At 43.1% G+C, this 17066-nt stretch overlaps 1 protein-coding gene across 2 annotated transcripts; it reads left to right on the top strand.

Annotated features, from left to right (window-relative positions):
- Window positions 1-94: 94 nt before the first annotated feature.
- On the top strand, window positions 95-17035 carry LOC109864964 (N-terminal kinase-like protein). Of its 2 annotated transcripts, none has more exons than XM_020453058.2 (18): window positions 95-516; window positions 1817-1957; window positions 2276-2398; window positions 2963-3183; window positions 3574-3664; window positions 3824-3979; window positions 4144-4302; window positions 9809-9916; window positions 10034-10147; window positions 10325-10480; window positions 10713-10901; window positions 12215-12290; window positions 13383-13589; window positions 13780-13925; window positions 15512-15607; window positions 15932-16231; window positions 16395-16473; window positions 16602-17035. In XM_020453058.2, exons 1-18 carry the CDS (start codon window positions 409-411, stop codon window positions 16727-16729), a joined length of 2598 nt encoding a protein of 865 aa, XP_020308647.1. In that variant the 5' UTR covers window positions 95-408; the 3' UTR covers window positions 16730-17035. The 2 variants fall into 2 exon arrangements, with proteins under 2 accessions (XP_020308647.1, XP_020308648.1); XM_020453059.2 differs by having other exon boundaries at window positions 130-516; window positions 16605-17035.
- Window positions 17036-17066: the final 31 nt, after the last annotated feature.

Genomic DNA, 17066 nt, shown 5'->3' with positions numbered 1-17066 from the left:
ATTACGAAATGTATATTCGATCAAATAAACCTCACGTAGCAAATAAGCCATTCATGTTTTGAGGTTGACTAAATTCGACACTGACCTCCATACAAAAACGTTGCCTGGTAGTCGAAACAACGCAACCTACTGGTTGGAGACATATTTCCAACCGAGTTGGACCTCCTCATTGCTGTAAAACGACAGGGTCTATGTGGTCCCATGACCATGGAGACAAATATATTTTATTTGTTGGTATTAAAATATTAATTCTGGAAGAAAGAAGTCAACATTTGAGTCACCGCTCACTCTGTTTTTCCCAAGGTGTGGAACGTAAGGATCTGATTTCTCTGGGGTGGCCAGCTTGCTAGCAAGGCTGCGGTTCGCCATAGTTGTTGTTTACTTGATGTAGACTGGAAGATATCAGAAATGTGGGCCTTTTTCGCTCGGGATCCAGTCAAAGACTTTAATTATGAAATTTTACCGGAAACTCAAGAAACGTCCGGAATATGGACACTACATCGGGGCAAACGAAAGGTAAATCAAATTGTGGGGGCAGAAATATATTTTAACAGAATAATTGTCTTGTTAGCTAGGCAACGTGGCGGTTAGCTCATACAAGGCAAGGTCTTGCTAGCTAGTTATTTTTGGGATGAAATTGTATGTATAGAAGCTATAGAAGCTAAAACAGCACTGTTAGCTAACGTTACTGCTAGGCTAGTATAGATACCTAACTAGTAGGTTTTGTTTATGAAGGGCCACGTCAATCTCCGCTAACTAACGTTGGCTAGCCAGTCACTGTTGTAACCTAACGAGCTAACACCTAACAGCTAGTTACATGCGAAATGTATTTGGACCAACTCATTTCATGGAGTGGTGTAAAAAATAATTTCAAGTACTAGCGTTACTTAAGTCGTTTTTTGTTTTTATATTTTTGACAACTTTAACGTTTACTTCTACATTCCTAAAGAAAATAATATACTTTTTATTCCATACATTTTCCCTGACACCCAAAAGTACTCGTTACATTTTGAATACTTTAGCATGACAGAAAAATGGTCCATTTACGCACATATCAAGAGAACATGCCTACTGCAACTGATCTGGCGGATTCATTAAACACGCTTCGTTTGTAAATTATGTCTGAGTGTACCCCTGACTATGCATAAATAAATACAAAAACAAGAAAATGTTGACGTCTGTTTTGCTTAATATAAAGAATTTGACATTATTTTAGCTTTTGATATTTAAGTATATATTAGCAATTACATTTACTTTTGATACTTAAGTATATTTTAAAACCAAATACTTTTAGACTTTTACTCAAGTAATATTTTACTGGATGTTTTTCACTTTTACTTCAGTCATTTTCTATTAAATTATCGTTACTTTTACTCAAGTATGACAATAGGGTACTCTCCACCACTGATATCATGACTAATAATGATGTTTGCACAGTGTCAGTCTTGTTTTGACTGGTAGCTAACTAACTAGATGCTAACATTATCTAGTTCGTTTGTCATCAAAGGTTGCATTGTTTCCTTTACTTATTGTTCAAAGCCATGGGAATGCAATGGTAGAACCTTTGATGGCAGACTTGCCTAGGTGTCGTTCTGTGTTTCACCTGAAATAGCTACTAGACTGAGACAAACTGTGTCTTGACAACAACACTTATTGCAAGGTACAGAACCAAACAACACCTCTCCTGTGAGTGTGGTTGAGGCCTCTGGCCTCACCAAGGAGACTGTAACTTCATCTCTCCTAAACCACAATAACATTTCTCCTCATACCAATGATGAAACATGACATTATCACATTTTGACATCTCTCTCTTCAGACAGGTGGGGACCCAGTATCAGTGTTTGTGTACGAGGTGTCAACCGGGACAGAGGAACAGACCCAGCTAGCGAAGGCAGCGTTCAAACGCATGAAGACCCTTCGACATCCCAACATCCTGGCCTACGTAGATGGATTGGAGGTGTGTTTCACCCCAAATGCATATAGTGTAACATCACAATATAGTTCATATTTAAAAGGCAAACAACACTCTTTTTTCTGTCACCATTGTCGCATTCTTTTGTATCTGTTTTTATTTTCATTGTTTTTCATGCAGACTGTGGTGAGTATCGACTGAATCAATTAGTTCCCCTGTCTACCAGTTCTATAGAGAAACAGTAGCTAGTGTGCTAGTCGTTGGTGTACTCACCATATAATAAAAAAATACTTACAAGACTGGAATGCACATTTTAACCAAGTCATGAATGCATTAATGTTGTCTCTTTCTGGTGCCTTGCAGACAGAGAAGAGCCTGTACCTGGTCACAGAGCAGGTCACCCCCCTGACAGCCCACCTGAAGGCCCAGTCAGACCGGGGGGGCTCTGGGGATCTGGAGATGTCCTGGGGCTTTCATCAGATTGTGGTCAGTAGACTAGAGGAGAGATGAGTGCTCTGATTTCCTCATGTGTTTCTGTATGTTGAGTTCTGCTTGTCCTTTATCAAGCCTCTTCCACTTCTACTCCATTATCCTTCTCCCTTCCTCTGTCTCTCTCTTTCTCTCTATCAATCTCTTTTTCAATGGAAAGGTAACTCTCCATCTTCTCTGAGAAGGCCCTTTTCTATGTTAATCATGCAGTACTGAATGTTCTCTAAACACCAGCCCGAAAGGCTCATAGGAAGTCACAACATCAGCTGCTACAGAATAACAGTCTCACAGATACATTATCAGTGTGTCCCAGGCCCAGAATGGAGCCAAAATGTAACCATAACATTCAACACTGGCAGACAGTTGATACTGGCAGTTAAACAGGTCGAAGGTAGAAACATTAGTACTCCGTGACAACAGATGATTGTAGACTAACTTCCCCCAAGGGAATACTTCTGTCTACGTCTTCCCATACCTAAAATCATGTTTAATACATAGCAATCCATATCAACAGTAAATAAAATAAAATAATTACTCACACACGCTATTCTCCCCATGTAGAAAGCCCTTAGTTTCCTGGTGAATGACTGCCACCTCCTTCACAACAACCTGGGTATCTGGTCTGTGTTTGTGGACCGAGCCGGAGAATGGAAGCTTGGCGGTCTGGACCACATGACCCCAGAGAACGAGGACGCCTCCACATCACTACCCTCTGCTAAAGCTGTTCACTCTGACATGGACAAATACGACCCCCCTGAGTCACCAAACGGTGGAGAGAAATGGTGAGACTGACAGACAATCAGTTAAGAATGAGAGGGTGTAAAATACTGATTTCATTGCAAATTGTATTGCTAGTATCTCACATACAAAGGTTTTAGTTCAATGCTTGATGTATTCTGAAGATACTTAATATTTGTAGTATGAAGTATATCTCTTGGGATCCCGAGTGGCACAGCGGTCTAAGGCACTGCATCTCAGTGCAAGAGGTGACACTACAGTCCTTGGTTCGAATCCAGGCTAAATCACATCCGGCCGTGATTGGGAGTCCCATAGGGCGGCTCACAATTGGCCCAGCGTTGTCTGGGTTTGGCCTGGGTAGGCCGTCATTGTAAATAAGAATTTGTTCTTAACTGACTTGCCTAGTTAAATAAAAAAATATCTCTGTGTTCCAGGGCTGGGGATGTGTGGCGGCTGGGCTGTCTGATCTGGGAAGTGTTCAATGGTCCACTGCCCCGAACCTCCTCCCTACGCTCCCTCGGAAAGGTACCCTCCTCCCCCACCCTTTACCTTCTAACATTTTACCAGAGCATCACACATTTTAAGGAAATCCTAAAGTGATTCTAATATCATCCTGTCAAAATATCAAAGGTCATGAATGAATTGCAAGTGATTTGAAATGTATTATGGTATGTTGTCCCTCAGATCCCTAAAGCATTGGTGCCACACTACTGTGAGTTGGTAGGGGCCAACGCCAGGGCCCGGCCAAACCCAGCTCGCTTCCTCCAGAACTGCAGAGCTCCTGGAGGATTCCTTAGCAACAGCTTTGTGGAGAGCAACCTTTTCCTTGAGGAGATCCAGGTACAATTCCTAACCTCCATCTCCGCTATAGAAAAAGCTTGACACGATAGAGATGACACAGCTTTCATTGAAATGTGTTGGCTTTTCGATAAAATGTTTTATTCTGTAAAGTGTGAAATATCTATGTATCTTATGTCTATCTAACATATATCTATGTGATCCAGATCAAAGACCCAGCAGAGAAGCATCAGTTTTTTCAGGACCTGAGTGAGAACCTGGACTCATTCCCAGAGGACTTCTGTAAGCACAAGGTGCTGCCACAGCTACTCACAGCCTTTGAGTTTGGCAATGCTGGTGCTGTCGTCCTCACACCTCTGTTTAAGGTATGTGTGCTGTGGAGGCAGCGAGGAGGGATTCAGAAGGAATCACCGGCCTGGCATTGAATTGCTCCTCTGTTTTATGCAGAAGTGGGAAAACTATGTAATATCTATGTGAAGCATAATCATTGGAAGTGGTTTGAGTTGAAGCCATTTCTTCAGGGGGAAAGCTTTTGGCAACTAATGATTTCCCGCCATTCCTCAATCAGTCAAAAATATTTTATTAAGCCCTTTTTACAAATAAAATGTTATTGCTCGCATACACATATTTAGTAGATGTTATTGTGGGTGTCGCGAGATGCTTGTGTTCCTAGCTCCAACAGTGCAGTAATATCGAACAATTCACACATCTAAAAAGTAAAAGAATGGAACTAAGAAATATTAGAACGAGCAATGTCAGAGTCCGTGTGTGTATATAGATAGATATAGTACCAGTCAAAAGTTTGGACACACGTACAAATTCAAGGATTTTTCTTTATTTTTACTATTTTCTACATTGTAGAATAATAGTGAAGACATCAAAACTATGAAATAACACACATGGAATCATGTAGTAACCAAAAAAGTGTTAAACAAATCAAAATATACACTGCTCAAAAAAATAAAGGGAACACTTAAACAACACAATGTAAGTCCAAGTCAATCACACTTCTGTGAAATCAAACTGTCCACTTAGGAAGCAACACTGATTGACAATAAATGTCACATGCTGTTGTGCAAATGGAATAGACAACAGGTGGAAATTATAGGCAATTAGCAAGACACCCCCAATAAAGGAGTGGTTCTGCAGGTGGTGACCACAGACCACTTCTCAATCCCTATGCTTCCTGGCTGATGTTTTGGTCACTTTTGAATGCTGGCGGTGCTTTCACTCTAGTGGTGGCATGAGACGGAGTCTACAACCCACATAAGTGGCTCAGGTAGTGCAGCTCATCCAGGATGGCACATCAATGCGAGCTGTGGCAAGAAGGTTTGCTTTGTCTGTCAGCGTAGTGTCCAGAGCATGGAGGCGCTACCAGGAGACAGGCCAGTACATCAGGAGACGTGGAGGAGGCCGTAGGAGGGCAACAACCCAGCAGCAGGACCTCTGCCTTTGTGCAAGGAGGAGCAGGAGGAGCACTGCCAGAGCCCTGCAAAATGACCTCCAGCAGGCCACAAATGTGAATGTGTCTGCTCAAACGGTCAGAAACCGACTCCGTGCGGGTGGAATCAGGGCCCGACGTCCACAGGTGGGGGTTGTGCTTACAGCCCAACACCATGCAAGACGTTTGGCATTTGCCAGAGAACACCAAGATTGGCAAATTCGCCACTGGCGCCCTGTGCTCTTCACAGATGAAAGCAGGTTCACACTGAGCACATGTGACAGTCTGGAGACGCCGTGGAGAACGTTCTGCTGCCTGCAACATCCTCCAGCATGACCGGTTTGGCGGTGGGTCAGTCATGGTGTGGGGTGGCATTTCTTTGGGGGGCCGCACAGCCCTCCATGTGCCCGCCAGAGGTAGCCTGACTGCCATTAGGTACCGAGATGAGATCCTCAGACACCTTGTGAGACATATGCTGGTGCGGTTGGCCCTGGGTTCCTCCTAATGCAAGACAATGCTAGACCTCATGTGGCTAGAGTGTGTCATCAGTTCCTGCAAGAGGAAGGCATTGATGCTATGGACTGGCCCGCCCGTTCCCCAGACCTGAATCCAATTAAGCACATCTGGGACATAATGTCTCTCTCCATCCACCAACGCCACGTTGCACCACAGACTGTCCAGGAGTTGGCGGATGCTTTAGTCCAGGTCTGGGAGATCCCTCAGGAGACCATCTGCCACCTTATCAGGAGCATGCCCAGGCGTTGTAGGGAGGTCATACAGGCACGTGGAGGCCACACACACTACTGAGCCTCATTTTGACTTGTTTTAAGGACATTACATCAAAGTTGGATCAGCCTGTAGTGTGGTTTTCCAGTGTGAGTGTGACTCCAGACCTCCATGGGTTGATAAATTTGATTTCCATTGATAGTTTTTGTGTGATTTGTCAGCACATTCAACTATGTAAAGAAAAAAGTATTTAATAAGAATATTTCATTCAGATCTAGGATGTGTTATTTTAGTGTTCCCTTTATTTTTTGGAGCGGTGTATTTTAGATTCTTCAAAGTAGCCACCCTCTACCTTGATGACAGCTTTGCACACTCTTGGCATTCTCATGATCAGCTTAAAAAATATAAATGAAACATGCAACAATTTCCACAATTTTACTGAGTTACAGTTCATATAAGGAAGTCAGTCAATTGAAATGAATTCATTAGGGCCTAATCTATGGATTTCACATGACTGGGCAGGAGCGTAGCCATGGTTGGGCCTCGGAGGGCATAGGCCCACCCACTGGGGAGCCAGGCCCAGCCAATCAGAATTGGCTTTATTACAGACAGAAATACTCCTCAGTTTCATCAGCTGTCCAGGTGGCTGGTCTCCGAAGATCCCGCAGGTGAAGAAACGGAATGTGGAGGTCCTGGGCTGGTGTGGTTACACGTGGTTGTGAGGCCAGTTGGACATACTGTTAAATTGTCTAAAACGATGTAGTTGTCTTATGGAAGAGAAATTAACATTCAATCTCTGGCAACAGCTCTGGTGGACATGCCTGCAGTCAGCATGCCAATTGTATTCTCCCTCAACTTTAGACATCTGTGGCATTGTGTTGTATGACAAAACTGCACATTTTAGAGTAGCCTTTTATTTTCTCCAGCACAAGGTGTAACTTTGTAATGTTCATGCTGTTTAAATCAGCTTTGTGGAAATGCTACACCTGTTAGGTAGAAGGATTTTCTTGGGATAAATGTTCTCTAACAGAGATGTAAACAAATTTGTGCACCAAATTTGAGAGAAATAAGCTTTTTGTGCGTATAGAAAGATTCTGGGATCTTTTATTTCAGCTCATGAAATATGGGACCAACACTTTACATGTTGCATTAATATTTTTGTTCACATGATGGGATGTATAGACATGATGGATAGAATATGTAATATGTCTGAAGAAGACTGTGTGTGTGTGTGTGTGTGTGTGTATATATATATATATATCTCACACGCACACAGTTGAAGTCGGGAAGTTTATATACAACTTAGCCAAATACATTTAAACTCAGTTTCACAATTCCTGACATTTAATCCAAGTAAAAATTCCCTGTCTTAGGTCAGTTAGGATCACCACTTTATTTTAAGAATGTGAAATGTCAGAATAATAGTAGAGAGAATGATTTATTTCAGATTTTATTTCTTTCATCACATTCCCAGTGGGTCCGAAGTTTACATACACTCAATTAGTATTTGGTACCATTGCCTTTAAATTGTTTAACTTGGGTCAAACAATTTCCCACAATAAGTTGGGTGAATTTTGGCCCTTTCCTCCTGACAGAGCTGGTGTAACTGAATCAGGTTTGTAGGCCTCCTTGCTCGCACACGCATTTTCAGTTCTGCCCAAAACTTTTCTATGGGATTGAGGTCAGGGCTTTCTGATGGCCACTCTAATACCTTGACTTTGTTGTCCTTAAGCCATTTTGCCACAACTTTGGAAGTATGCTTGGGGTCATTGTCTTTTTGGAAGACTAATTTGCGACCAAGCTTTAACTTTCTGACTGATGTCTTAAGATGTTGCTTCAATATATCCACATAATTCTCCTCCCTTATGATGCCATCTATTTTGTGAAGTGCACCAGTCCCTCCTGCAGCAAAACACCCCTACAGCATGATGCTGCCACCCCTGTTCTTTACGGTTGGAATGGTGTTCTTGTAAGCCTCCCCCTTTTTTCCTCCAAACATAACAATGGTCATTATGGCCAAACAGTTCTATTTTTGTTTCATCAGACCAGAGGACATTTCTACAAAAAGTACGTTCTTTGTCCCCATGTGCAGTTGCAAACCGTAGTCTGATTTTATATGGAGGTTTTGGAGCAGTGGCTTCTTCCTTGCTGAGTGGCCTTTCAGGTTATGTCTAAAGACTTGTTTTACTGTGGATATAGATACTTTTGTACCTGTTTCCTCCAGCATCTTCACCTGGTCCTCTGCTGTTGTTCTGGGATTGATTTGCACTTTTCGCACCAAAGTACGATCATCTCTAGGAGACAGAACGCATCTCCTTCCTGAGCGGTATGACGGCTGAGTGGTCCAATGGTGACTAAACTTGAATTCTATTGTTTGTACAGATGAACGTGGTACCTTCAGGTGTTTGGAGGTACGTTTGAAGGTAGGCCTTGAAATACATCCACATGTACACCTCCAATTGACTCAATTGATGTCAATTAACCTATCAGAAGCTTCTAAAGCCATGACAACATTTTCTGTAATTTTCCAATCTGTTTAAAGGCACAGTCAACTTGGTGTATGTAAACTTCTGACCCACTGGAATTGTGATACGGGGAAATAATCTGTCTGTAAACAATTGTTGGAAAAATGACTTATGTCATGTACAAAGTAGATGTCCTAACTGACATGCCAAAACTATAGTTTGTTAACAAGAAATCTGTGGAGTGGTTGAAAAACGAGTTTTAAAGACTCCAAACTAAGTGTATGTAAACTTCCGACTCCAACTGTATACACACACACACACACTACCGTTGAAAAGTTTGAGGTCACTTCGAAATTTCCTTGTTTTTGAAAGAAAAGCACATTTTTGTGCAATTAAAATAACATCAAATTGATCAGAAATACAGTGTAGACATTTTAATGTTGTAATGACTATTGTAGCTGGAAACGATTGATTTTTAATGGAATATCTACCTACATATGTGTACAGAGGCCCATTATCAGCAACCATCACTCCTGTGTTCCAATGGCATGTTGTGTTAGCTAATCCACGTTTAGCATTTTAAAAGGCTAATTGATCATTAGAAAACCCTTTTGCAATTATTTTAGCACAGCTGAAAACTGTAATAAAAGCAATAAAACTGCCCTTCTTTAGACTAGTTGAGTATCTGGAGAATCAGCATTTGTGGGTTCGATTACTGGCTGAAAATGGCCAGAAACAAAACTTTCTTCTGAAACTCGTCAGTCTATTCGTGTTCTGAGAAATGAAGGCTATTCCATGCGGGAAATTGCCAAGAAACTGACAATATCGTACAGGGCTGTGTAATACTCCCTTCATAGGACAGCGCAAACTGGCACTAACTAGAATAGAAAGAGGAGTTGGAGGCCCCGGTGCACAACTGAGCAAGAGGACAAGTACATTAGAGTGTCTAGTTTGAGAAACGGACGCCTCACAAGTCCTCAACTGGCAGCTTCATTAAATAGTACACGCAAAACACCAATCTCTGAAGAGGCGACTCCGGGATGCTGGCCCGGAGTCATATCTCAGACTGGCCAATAAAAAGAAAAGATTAAGATGGGCAAAAGAACACAAACACTGGACAAAGGAAATCTGCCTAGAAGGCCAGCATCCCGGAATCGCCTCTTCACTGTTGACTTTCAGACTGGTGTTTAGCAGAAGGTTCCTTCTTCAATCTCTCCCTGTTCTTTCTGTGTCTGTCAGGTGGGTAAGTTCCTGTCTGCGGAGGAGTACCAGCAGAAGATCATTCCTGTCATTGTGAAGATGTTCTCTTCTACAGACCGGGCCATGAGGATACGACTGCTTCAACAGGTACAGAGTACCACACGTCAGAGTACAGAGACGGCCATTACACCAGAATGAGTTTTTGCTGCAGATCTCTTGTTTTATTCCTCTTTCCAACCCCATCCTCATCTCTCTTTCCTTTAGATGGAGCAGTTTATTCAGTATCTAAACGATGCAGCGGTGAACTCGCAGATCTTCCCTCATGTTGTTCACGGTTTCACAGACACAAACCCAGCCATCAGAGAACAGACTGTCAAGGTATAACTGGCTCACCCAGTCTGTCAGACTGTGATTAACATACTCACACGACCTGATGGCTTCACTCACTTCTTCATTCAAGTGGAACTGACAGGGTTCCTTCCCTGTGGTTAATGGTGTTCCCAACGCTCTGTTCTTGTTTTTTTTTATGCCTCTGTCTTTCTTTTCGTCTCTCAGTCCATGCTGCTGCTGGCCCCCAAGCTGAATGAGAGTAATGTGAATCAGGAGCTGATGAGGCACTTTGCACGACTGCAGGCGAGAGACGAGCAGGGACCAATCCGCTGCAACACCACCGTGTGCCTGGGAAAGATCGCCCCCTACCTCAACGCTGGGGTAACTCACTTTCTATCTTTACCCATCTCCCCTTTTCTCTCCCTCTGCATGCCCATTTCTTCTCTCCCTCCCTCTGCCTGCCCATTTCTTCTCTCCCTCCCTCTGCCTGACCATTTCTTCTCTCCTTCCCTTTGCCTGACCATTTCTTCTCTCCTTCCCTTTGCCTGACCATTTCTTCTCTCCCTCCCTCTGCCTGACCCTCTTATTCATGCCCTTCTCCTTTCCTCCACAGACGCGGCAGCGAGTGTTGATCTCTGCGTTCTCTCGGGCCACTAAGGACCCTTTTCCCGCTTCTCGGGCGGCCGGGGTTCTGGGCTTTGCAGCAACGCACAACTACTACAGTGTGACGGAGAGTGCAGCACGAGTACTGCCAACGCTCTGTACCCTCGCTGTTGACCCTGACAAGAACGTTAGAGATCAGGTGAGAAGCACTACAAACACCTTACACCCCTCACACATTGAACCACAGGACTGGGACATTTAACATTCTGTTTAGAAATATTTCACAAAAACACAGGCTAAAGCTGCTTCTCCAATAGAAATCCCGATCACACTTGTATGTATGTCATGGCAATGATAACTAGTTAAGCTCATACGTAGAAACGCATCATCAGCTCTAGCAGTTGTCTTGCACCGAGTTGCTCCTGTACAGGTCGTCAAATCAAAAGCACTCCTTTGGTATTGTTGTTTTTGACGAAAATGAAAACGTGTCACTCACGAAGTTAAAGTTGTGGCTTTTTAGATTTCGAGAAAATGAACAAAATTGACTTCTCAAACCCCAAACCACGGCCTGATCTTGATCAAGGGTTCCCGTAAGTCTCACAATGTTGCACCTCTGGATTTAGAAACTCTGATTTCACCCTGCAACATTCCATCTGCAATTGTGTGTGACAGTCTATTTTTCCCTACACTCTCATTGCAACATTCCATCTGTTATCAGGTTTCCATCCAACCTTTTTACACGAGTAAAGTGCGTCGTATAAAAGAAAAGGTTACGACAGGCCTGATGGAAACTGCAAATTTGGCAATGAACTTTCCAAATGTCGACACAAAAATATATACTCGATACGGTGGGATGTGTTTGTCTGTAAGATGTAATTATGCTACAAATGTCAGTGGATGTGCTTTTATGTGCAAATATTGATATAATAACCATCATATCGAAGTAAACTTGGAGTCATGCGATATGCTCCTCCCACTACGACTCGGGAAAGCATGTTTATTAGGTTACAGATTAAATAAGTTCTGATGAACTTCACAGGGTGGTGAAAGTGCACGGTGATGAGCTTGATGCTTCTTTCTGATAAATATTGAGGGTTGTATTCTGGTGACATGATCATCTATGCTTGGCTGCTGTTTGACAAATAAAAATCTGTAGTTCTGTAGTTGATAAGACTCTCATCATGTAGGCTATACTGACACTGGATCTGCCAGCTGTTCGTTAGCGCACATGCCAATACCAGAGTGGGGACATTCACTATATAACGCAACATTTCTGGTGACAAAACCATCAGTAGAGTTGAATGCAATGGAAACCCATTTAACTTGTATTTTTTTATTCGGTACATGGTCATTTTTATGTGCACTACATCATCACACACATACTTTTATCCACAACAAGTTAATTTGATGGAAACAATCTGCGTATTTTATTTATGCATATTTTAGAATATTTGCATGAAAATCTGTCACCAATTGGATGAAGAAAAAAAAATTCTGTCCTTCCTCCCTCAGGCGTTCAAAGCCATCAAGAGTTTCCTGACAAAGCTGGAGACTGTTTCTGAAGATCCAACCAAGCTGGCTGAAATAGGTCTGTAAACAAGCACTGTTCTCACATTAAAGGGATACTGTAGGATTTTGGCTATGAAGTCCTTTATCTGCATCTGCATTTTGTCTTTTTTTTTGTGTTCAGTATTTTATTTTAATTTGATTTAATCTGTATTTACCCAGGTAGACCAGTTGAGAACAAGTTCTCATTTACAACTGTGACCTGGCCAAGATAAAGCAAAGCAGTGCGACACAAACAACAACAGAGTTACACATGGAATAAACAAACACAGTCAATAATACAATAGGAGAAGTCTATATACAGTGTGTGTAAATGAGGTAGGATAAGGGAGGTAAAGGCAATAAATAGGCCATAGTGGTGAAATAATTACAATATAGCAATTAAACACTGGAGTGATAGATGTGCAAGTAGAGACACTGGGGTGCAAAGGAGCAAAATAAATAACAGTATGAGGATGCGGTAGTTGGATGGGCTTTTTACAGATGGGCTAGGTACAGGTACAGTGATCTGTGAGCTGCTCTGACAGCTGGTTTTTAAAGCTAGTGAGGGAGATATGAGTCTACAGCTTCAGTGATTTTTGCAGTCGTTCCAGTCATTGGCAGCAGAGAACTGGAAGGAAAGGCGGCCGAAGGAGGAATTGGCTTTGGGGGTGACCAGTGAAATATACCTGCTGGAGCGAGTGCTATGAGTGGGTGCTGCTATGGTGACCAGTGAGCTAAGGCAAGGCAGGGCTTTACCTAGCAAAGACTTAGATGACCTGAAGCCAGTGGGTTTGGTGACAAATATGAAGCTAGGGCCAGCCAACGAGAGCATACAGGTCGCAGTGGTGGGTGGTATATGGGGATTTGGTGACAAAACGGATGGCACTGTGATGGGCTGCATCCAATTTGCTGAGTAGAGTGTTGGAGGCTATTTTGTAAATGACATCGCCGAAGTCAAGGATTGGTAGGATAGTCAGAATGGTAGGATAGTCAGTATGAAGGAAGTTAGATAGCATTCACTCATGAAACTAACTAGCGCTAGCTGTACCTGAAGACTTCCAGTCATTGCGCTATGCTCGTTAGGAATCTGAGTACAGCCTTTGAGTGTCTATTTATCTCCCATTCACCCTAGAAAAGGATGTGATGTCATCAGCCCAGCCGGCGGGGGCAGCAGCCAGTTGGGCAGGCTGGGCAGTGACGGGGGTGTCCTCTCTGACCTCCAAGCTCATCCGAACCGGCCCGGGGGCAGAGGTGGGCGGCCCGGCCAACAACACACCTGTTGCTGCTGGTACTGCCTCTCCTCGCACAGGGAACCCTGTGACAGATGGTGTACCCGTGGGTAAGGAACTGAGTTATGAACATGATACCTCTTAATCACTCAGATCTTATATGTTTCTGTTTAGGTCATTGTGTAGATTAGGGTGGCATCCCCCACAGAAACAGGATGAACTGGCAAAGCTGTACCCATCAGTCCACAACTTACATTCACCTTACCGTTCTTTTCATCCCTCCATCTCTCCTTCCTCCAGGCTCTGAAGTTAAACCACCAACGGCCTCCATGACTCTACCCTTTGCTTCTGGCCTTGCTATACAATCAGACTCCCCTAAGGTGACAGAGAAGGACGAGGAGCCAATTGGAGACCGTTGGGATGACGAGGACTGGGGAAGTTTAGAGGTACAGTTGAAGTCGGAAGTTTACATGGAGTCATTAAAACTTGTTTGTTAACTGTGCCTTTAAACAGCTTGGAAAATTCCAGAAAATGTCATGGCTTTAGAAGCTTCTGATAGGCTAATTGACGTCAATTGAAGGTGTACCAGTGGATATATTTCAAGGCCTACCTTCAAACGTAGTGCCTCTTTGCTTGACATTATGGGAAAATCAAAAGAAATCAGCCAAGAATTCAGAAAAATTGTAGACCTCCACAAGTATGGTTCATCCTCGGGTGCAATTTCCAAATGCCTGAAGGTACCACATTCATCTATACAAACAATAGTACACAAGTATAAACACCATGGAACCATGCAGCCGTCATACCACTCAGGAAAGGAAGGAGACACGTTCTGTCTCCTAGTAATTAATGTACTTTGGTGCGAAAAGTGAGAATCAATCACAGAACAACAGCAAAGAACCTTGTGAAAATGCTGGAGGAAATGGGGACAAAAGTATCTATATTCACAGTAAAACGAGTCATATATCGACATAACCTGAAAGGCCGCTCAGCAAGGAAGATGCCACTGCCCAAAACCGTCATTAAAAAAGCCAGACTACGGTTTGCAACTGCACATGGGGACAAAGATCATACTTTTTGGTGAAATGTCCTCTGGTCTGATGAAATAAAAATAGAACTGTTTGGCCATAATGACCATCGTCATGTTTGGAGGAAAAAGGGGAGGCTTACAAGTCGAAGAAAACCATTCCAACCGTAAAGCACGGGGGTGGCAGCATCATGTTGTGGTGGTGCTTTGCTGCAAGAGGGTCTGGTGCACTTCACAAAATAGATAGCATCATGAGGATGGAAATTATCTAGATATATTGAAGCAACATCTCAAGACATCAGTTAAAGTTTGGTTGCAAACGGGTCTTCCAAATGGACAATGACCCCAAGTATACTTCCAAAGTTGTGGCAAAATGGCTTAAGGACAACCAAGTCAAGGTATTAGAGTGGCCATCACAAAGCCCTGACCTCAATCCCATGGATTGAATTTGTGGGCAGAACTGAAAATACGTGTGAGCAAAGAGGCCTACAAACCTGACTCAGTTACACCAGCTCTGTCAGGAGTAATGGGCCAAAATTCACCCAACATATTGTGGGAAGCTTGTGGAAGGCTACCTGAAACGTTTGACCCAAGTTAAACAATTTAAAGGCAATGCTACCAACTACTAATTGAGAGTATGTAAACTTCTGACCTGCTGGGAATGTGACGAAAGAAATCAAATCTGAAATAAATCATACATTTTCTCTACTATTATTCTGACATTTCACATTCTTGCAATAAAGTGGTGATCCTAACTGACCTAAGACAGGGAATTTTTACTTGGATTAAATGTCAGGAATTGTGAAAAACTGAGTTAATGTATTTAGATAAGGTTTATTTAAACTTCTGACTTCACCTGTAATTGACATGAATGGGATTTGGGGTGGGATTTGACAGCTGGGACCGAGGGACGTCAACTGTCACTGAACATGGGAAACATGGAAATAGTGTTCTGTTTGATCAGTTAAGTTATTAAAGTCTGTCTTTCTCTCACCCCCCCCCAAGGACGCAGAGAAGGTACAGGCAGCTGACCCAGATGACTGGAACTCCTCTGATTGGTCAGGAATGTCATCAGTCAAAAAGAAGGCCAGTGTCAGAGGAGTACGTATCTGGTTTTATTTAGACCTAAGGGTTATTCAGGGAGGCAGAGTGTTTGAAAAAAAAGTCAAAGATAATGGCACTGTAAAGTAACTACCACTCACACTTTTTGAGGAAAAATGTACTTACTGTGATGTGTGGTTGTCTCACCTAGCTATCTTAAGATGATTGTACAAACTGTATTCTCTCTGGCTGTGTCTGCTAAATGACAGGATTGTATTTACATATTCGTCTGCAAAGTGCTGAAAGTTCCAACCTACTGAACAGTGGTCCATGATCTAAAACAGTTATAGTGCTGAAACTTCATTCATTGCTGTCTCCGTCTAGGTGTCTCTAGCCTCCTCTGAGGCAGTAAAAAAGCAGAGCTCTGATTGGAGCAGCTCGGGTTGGGATGCCGACGACAGCTGGTCCAATGAGAAGGAGGCTGACATCCAGGGTCAGAGTTCACCGGGAGAGGATAGGTGGGACAATGACTGGGAGGGTAGGACTGCGCCAGCCACTAAGAGTGCTGCTTTGCCGGAGGGGGTTCGGTTAGCCAGCGAGTATGACTGGGACATTAAGGAAGACACGCAGACTGACTTCCTCGCCAATGTGTCTCAGAGAGCAACGCCCACCCCCACTGCTATGGTGAGGAGAGGGGGGCTTTATAAATAAAATAATTTGACAGGAGTAGGCTTTTTGTTTTGAAGAACTGACAAGCAGGTTTGTCAAAATGGAAAAGTTTGGTTTTGATGTGGAAATGGAAGGACGGCACATGTGCATTTTGCATGCGTTTTCTGGTTCATGCTAGGTTGGTGATGGCTGGAGTGCAGAGCCTGCTGGAGACTGGGGAGCCGAGGAGAGCTGGGAGTCTGTGGGCGGAAGTCCAGGTGAGTCTCAACCTGCTCTAACATCTGTACTCCATTATTTATCTCAATGATCTTAAACCAGGGAGTCATTTAACAAGATGCTATAAGCCTCAAGACAGATGATTAGATGTCTCTCTCTATTTCCTAAGCAGGCCTAAGCAAGACAGAGCTGGCCAAGAAGAAGCGTGAGGAGAGGAGGAAAGAACTGGAGGCCAAACGGGCAGAACGCAAGGCAGCTAAGGGTCCTCTCAAACTGGGCGCTCGGAAACTGGACTGACTGGAAAGAAAAGGAGGGCTGGCGGAAGACGGGAAGCAAAGCGTGTGCTGTGATAACTTTTCCCTGACTCCCAGAGAGGGTGGACTGTATGGAAGGATCAACATTCCATAATAACAAGAGAAACTGAACTGGACGACGGTGCAAGCTGCTTATTGTTTGAGAAAGGGATAAGACAGGACTCATCCAGACTATTCTGGGGTTTAAACATTACATCACATATTTAATTTGTAAAGAAGTGTATTTGTCTGAAAAGGACTGACAAAAAAAATCTGAACATGTTTTTATAAATAAATGATATCAATGTTGTTAGGTTGTAATTTCTGGTACAATAATCCAG

Source organism: Oncorhynchus kisutch, linkage group LG19 (assembly GCF_002021735.2).
Source record: "Oncorhynchus kisutch isolate 150728-3 linkage group LG19, Okis_V2, whole genome shotgun sequence".
NCBI classification, from domain to species: Eukaryota; Metazoa; Chordata; class Actinopteri; order Salmoniformes; family Salmonidae; genus Oncorhynchus; species Oncorhynchus kisutch.
Note: the sequence above shows the minus strand (reverse complement) of the source record. Positions and strands in the feature narration are given on the sequence as shown.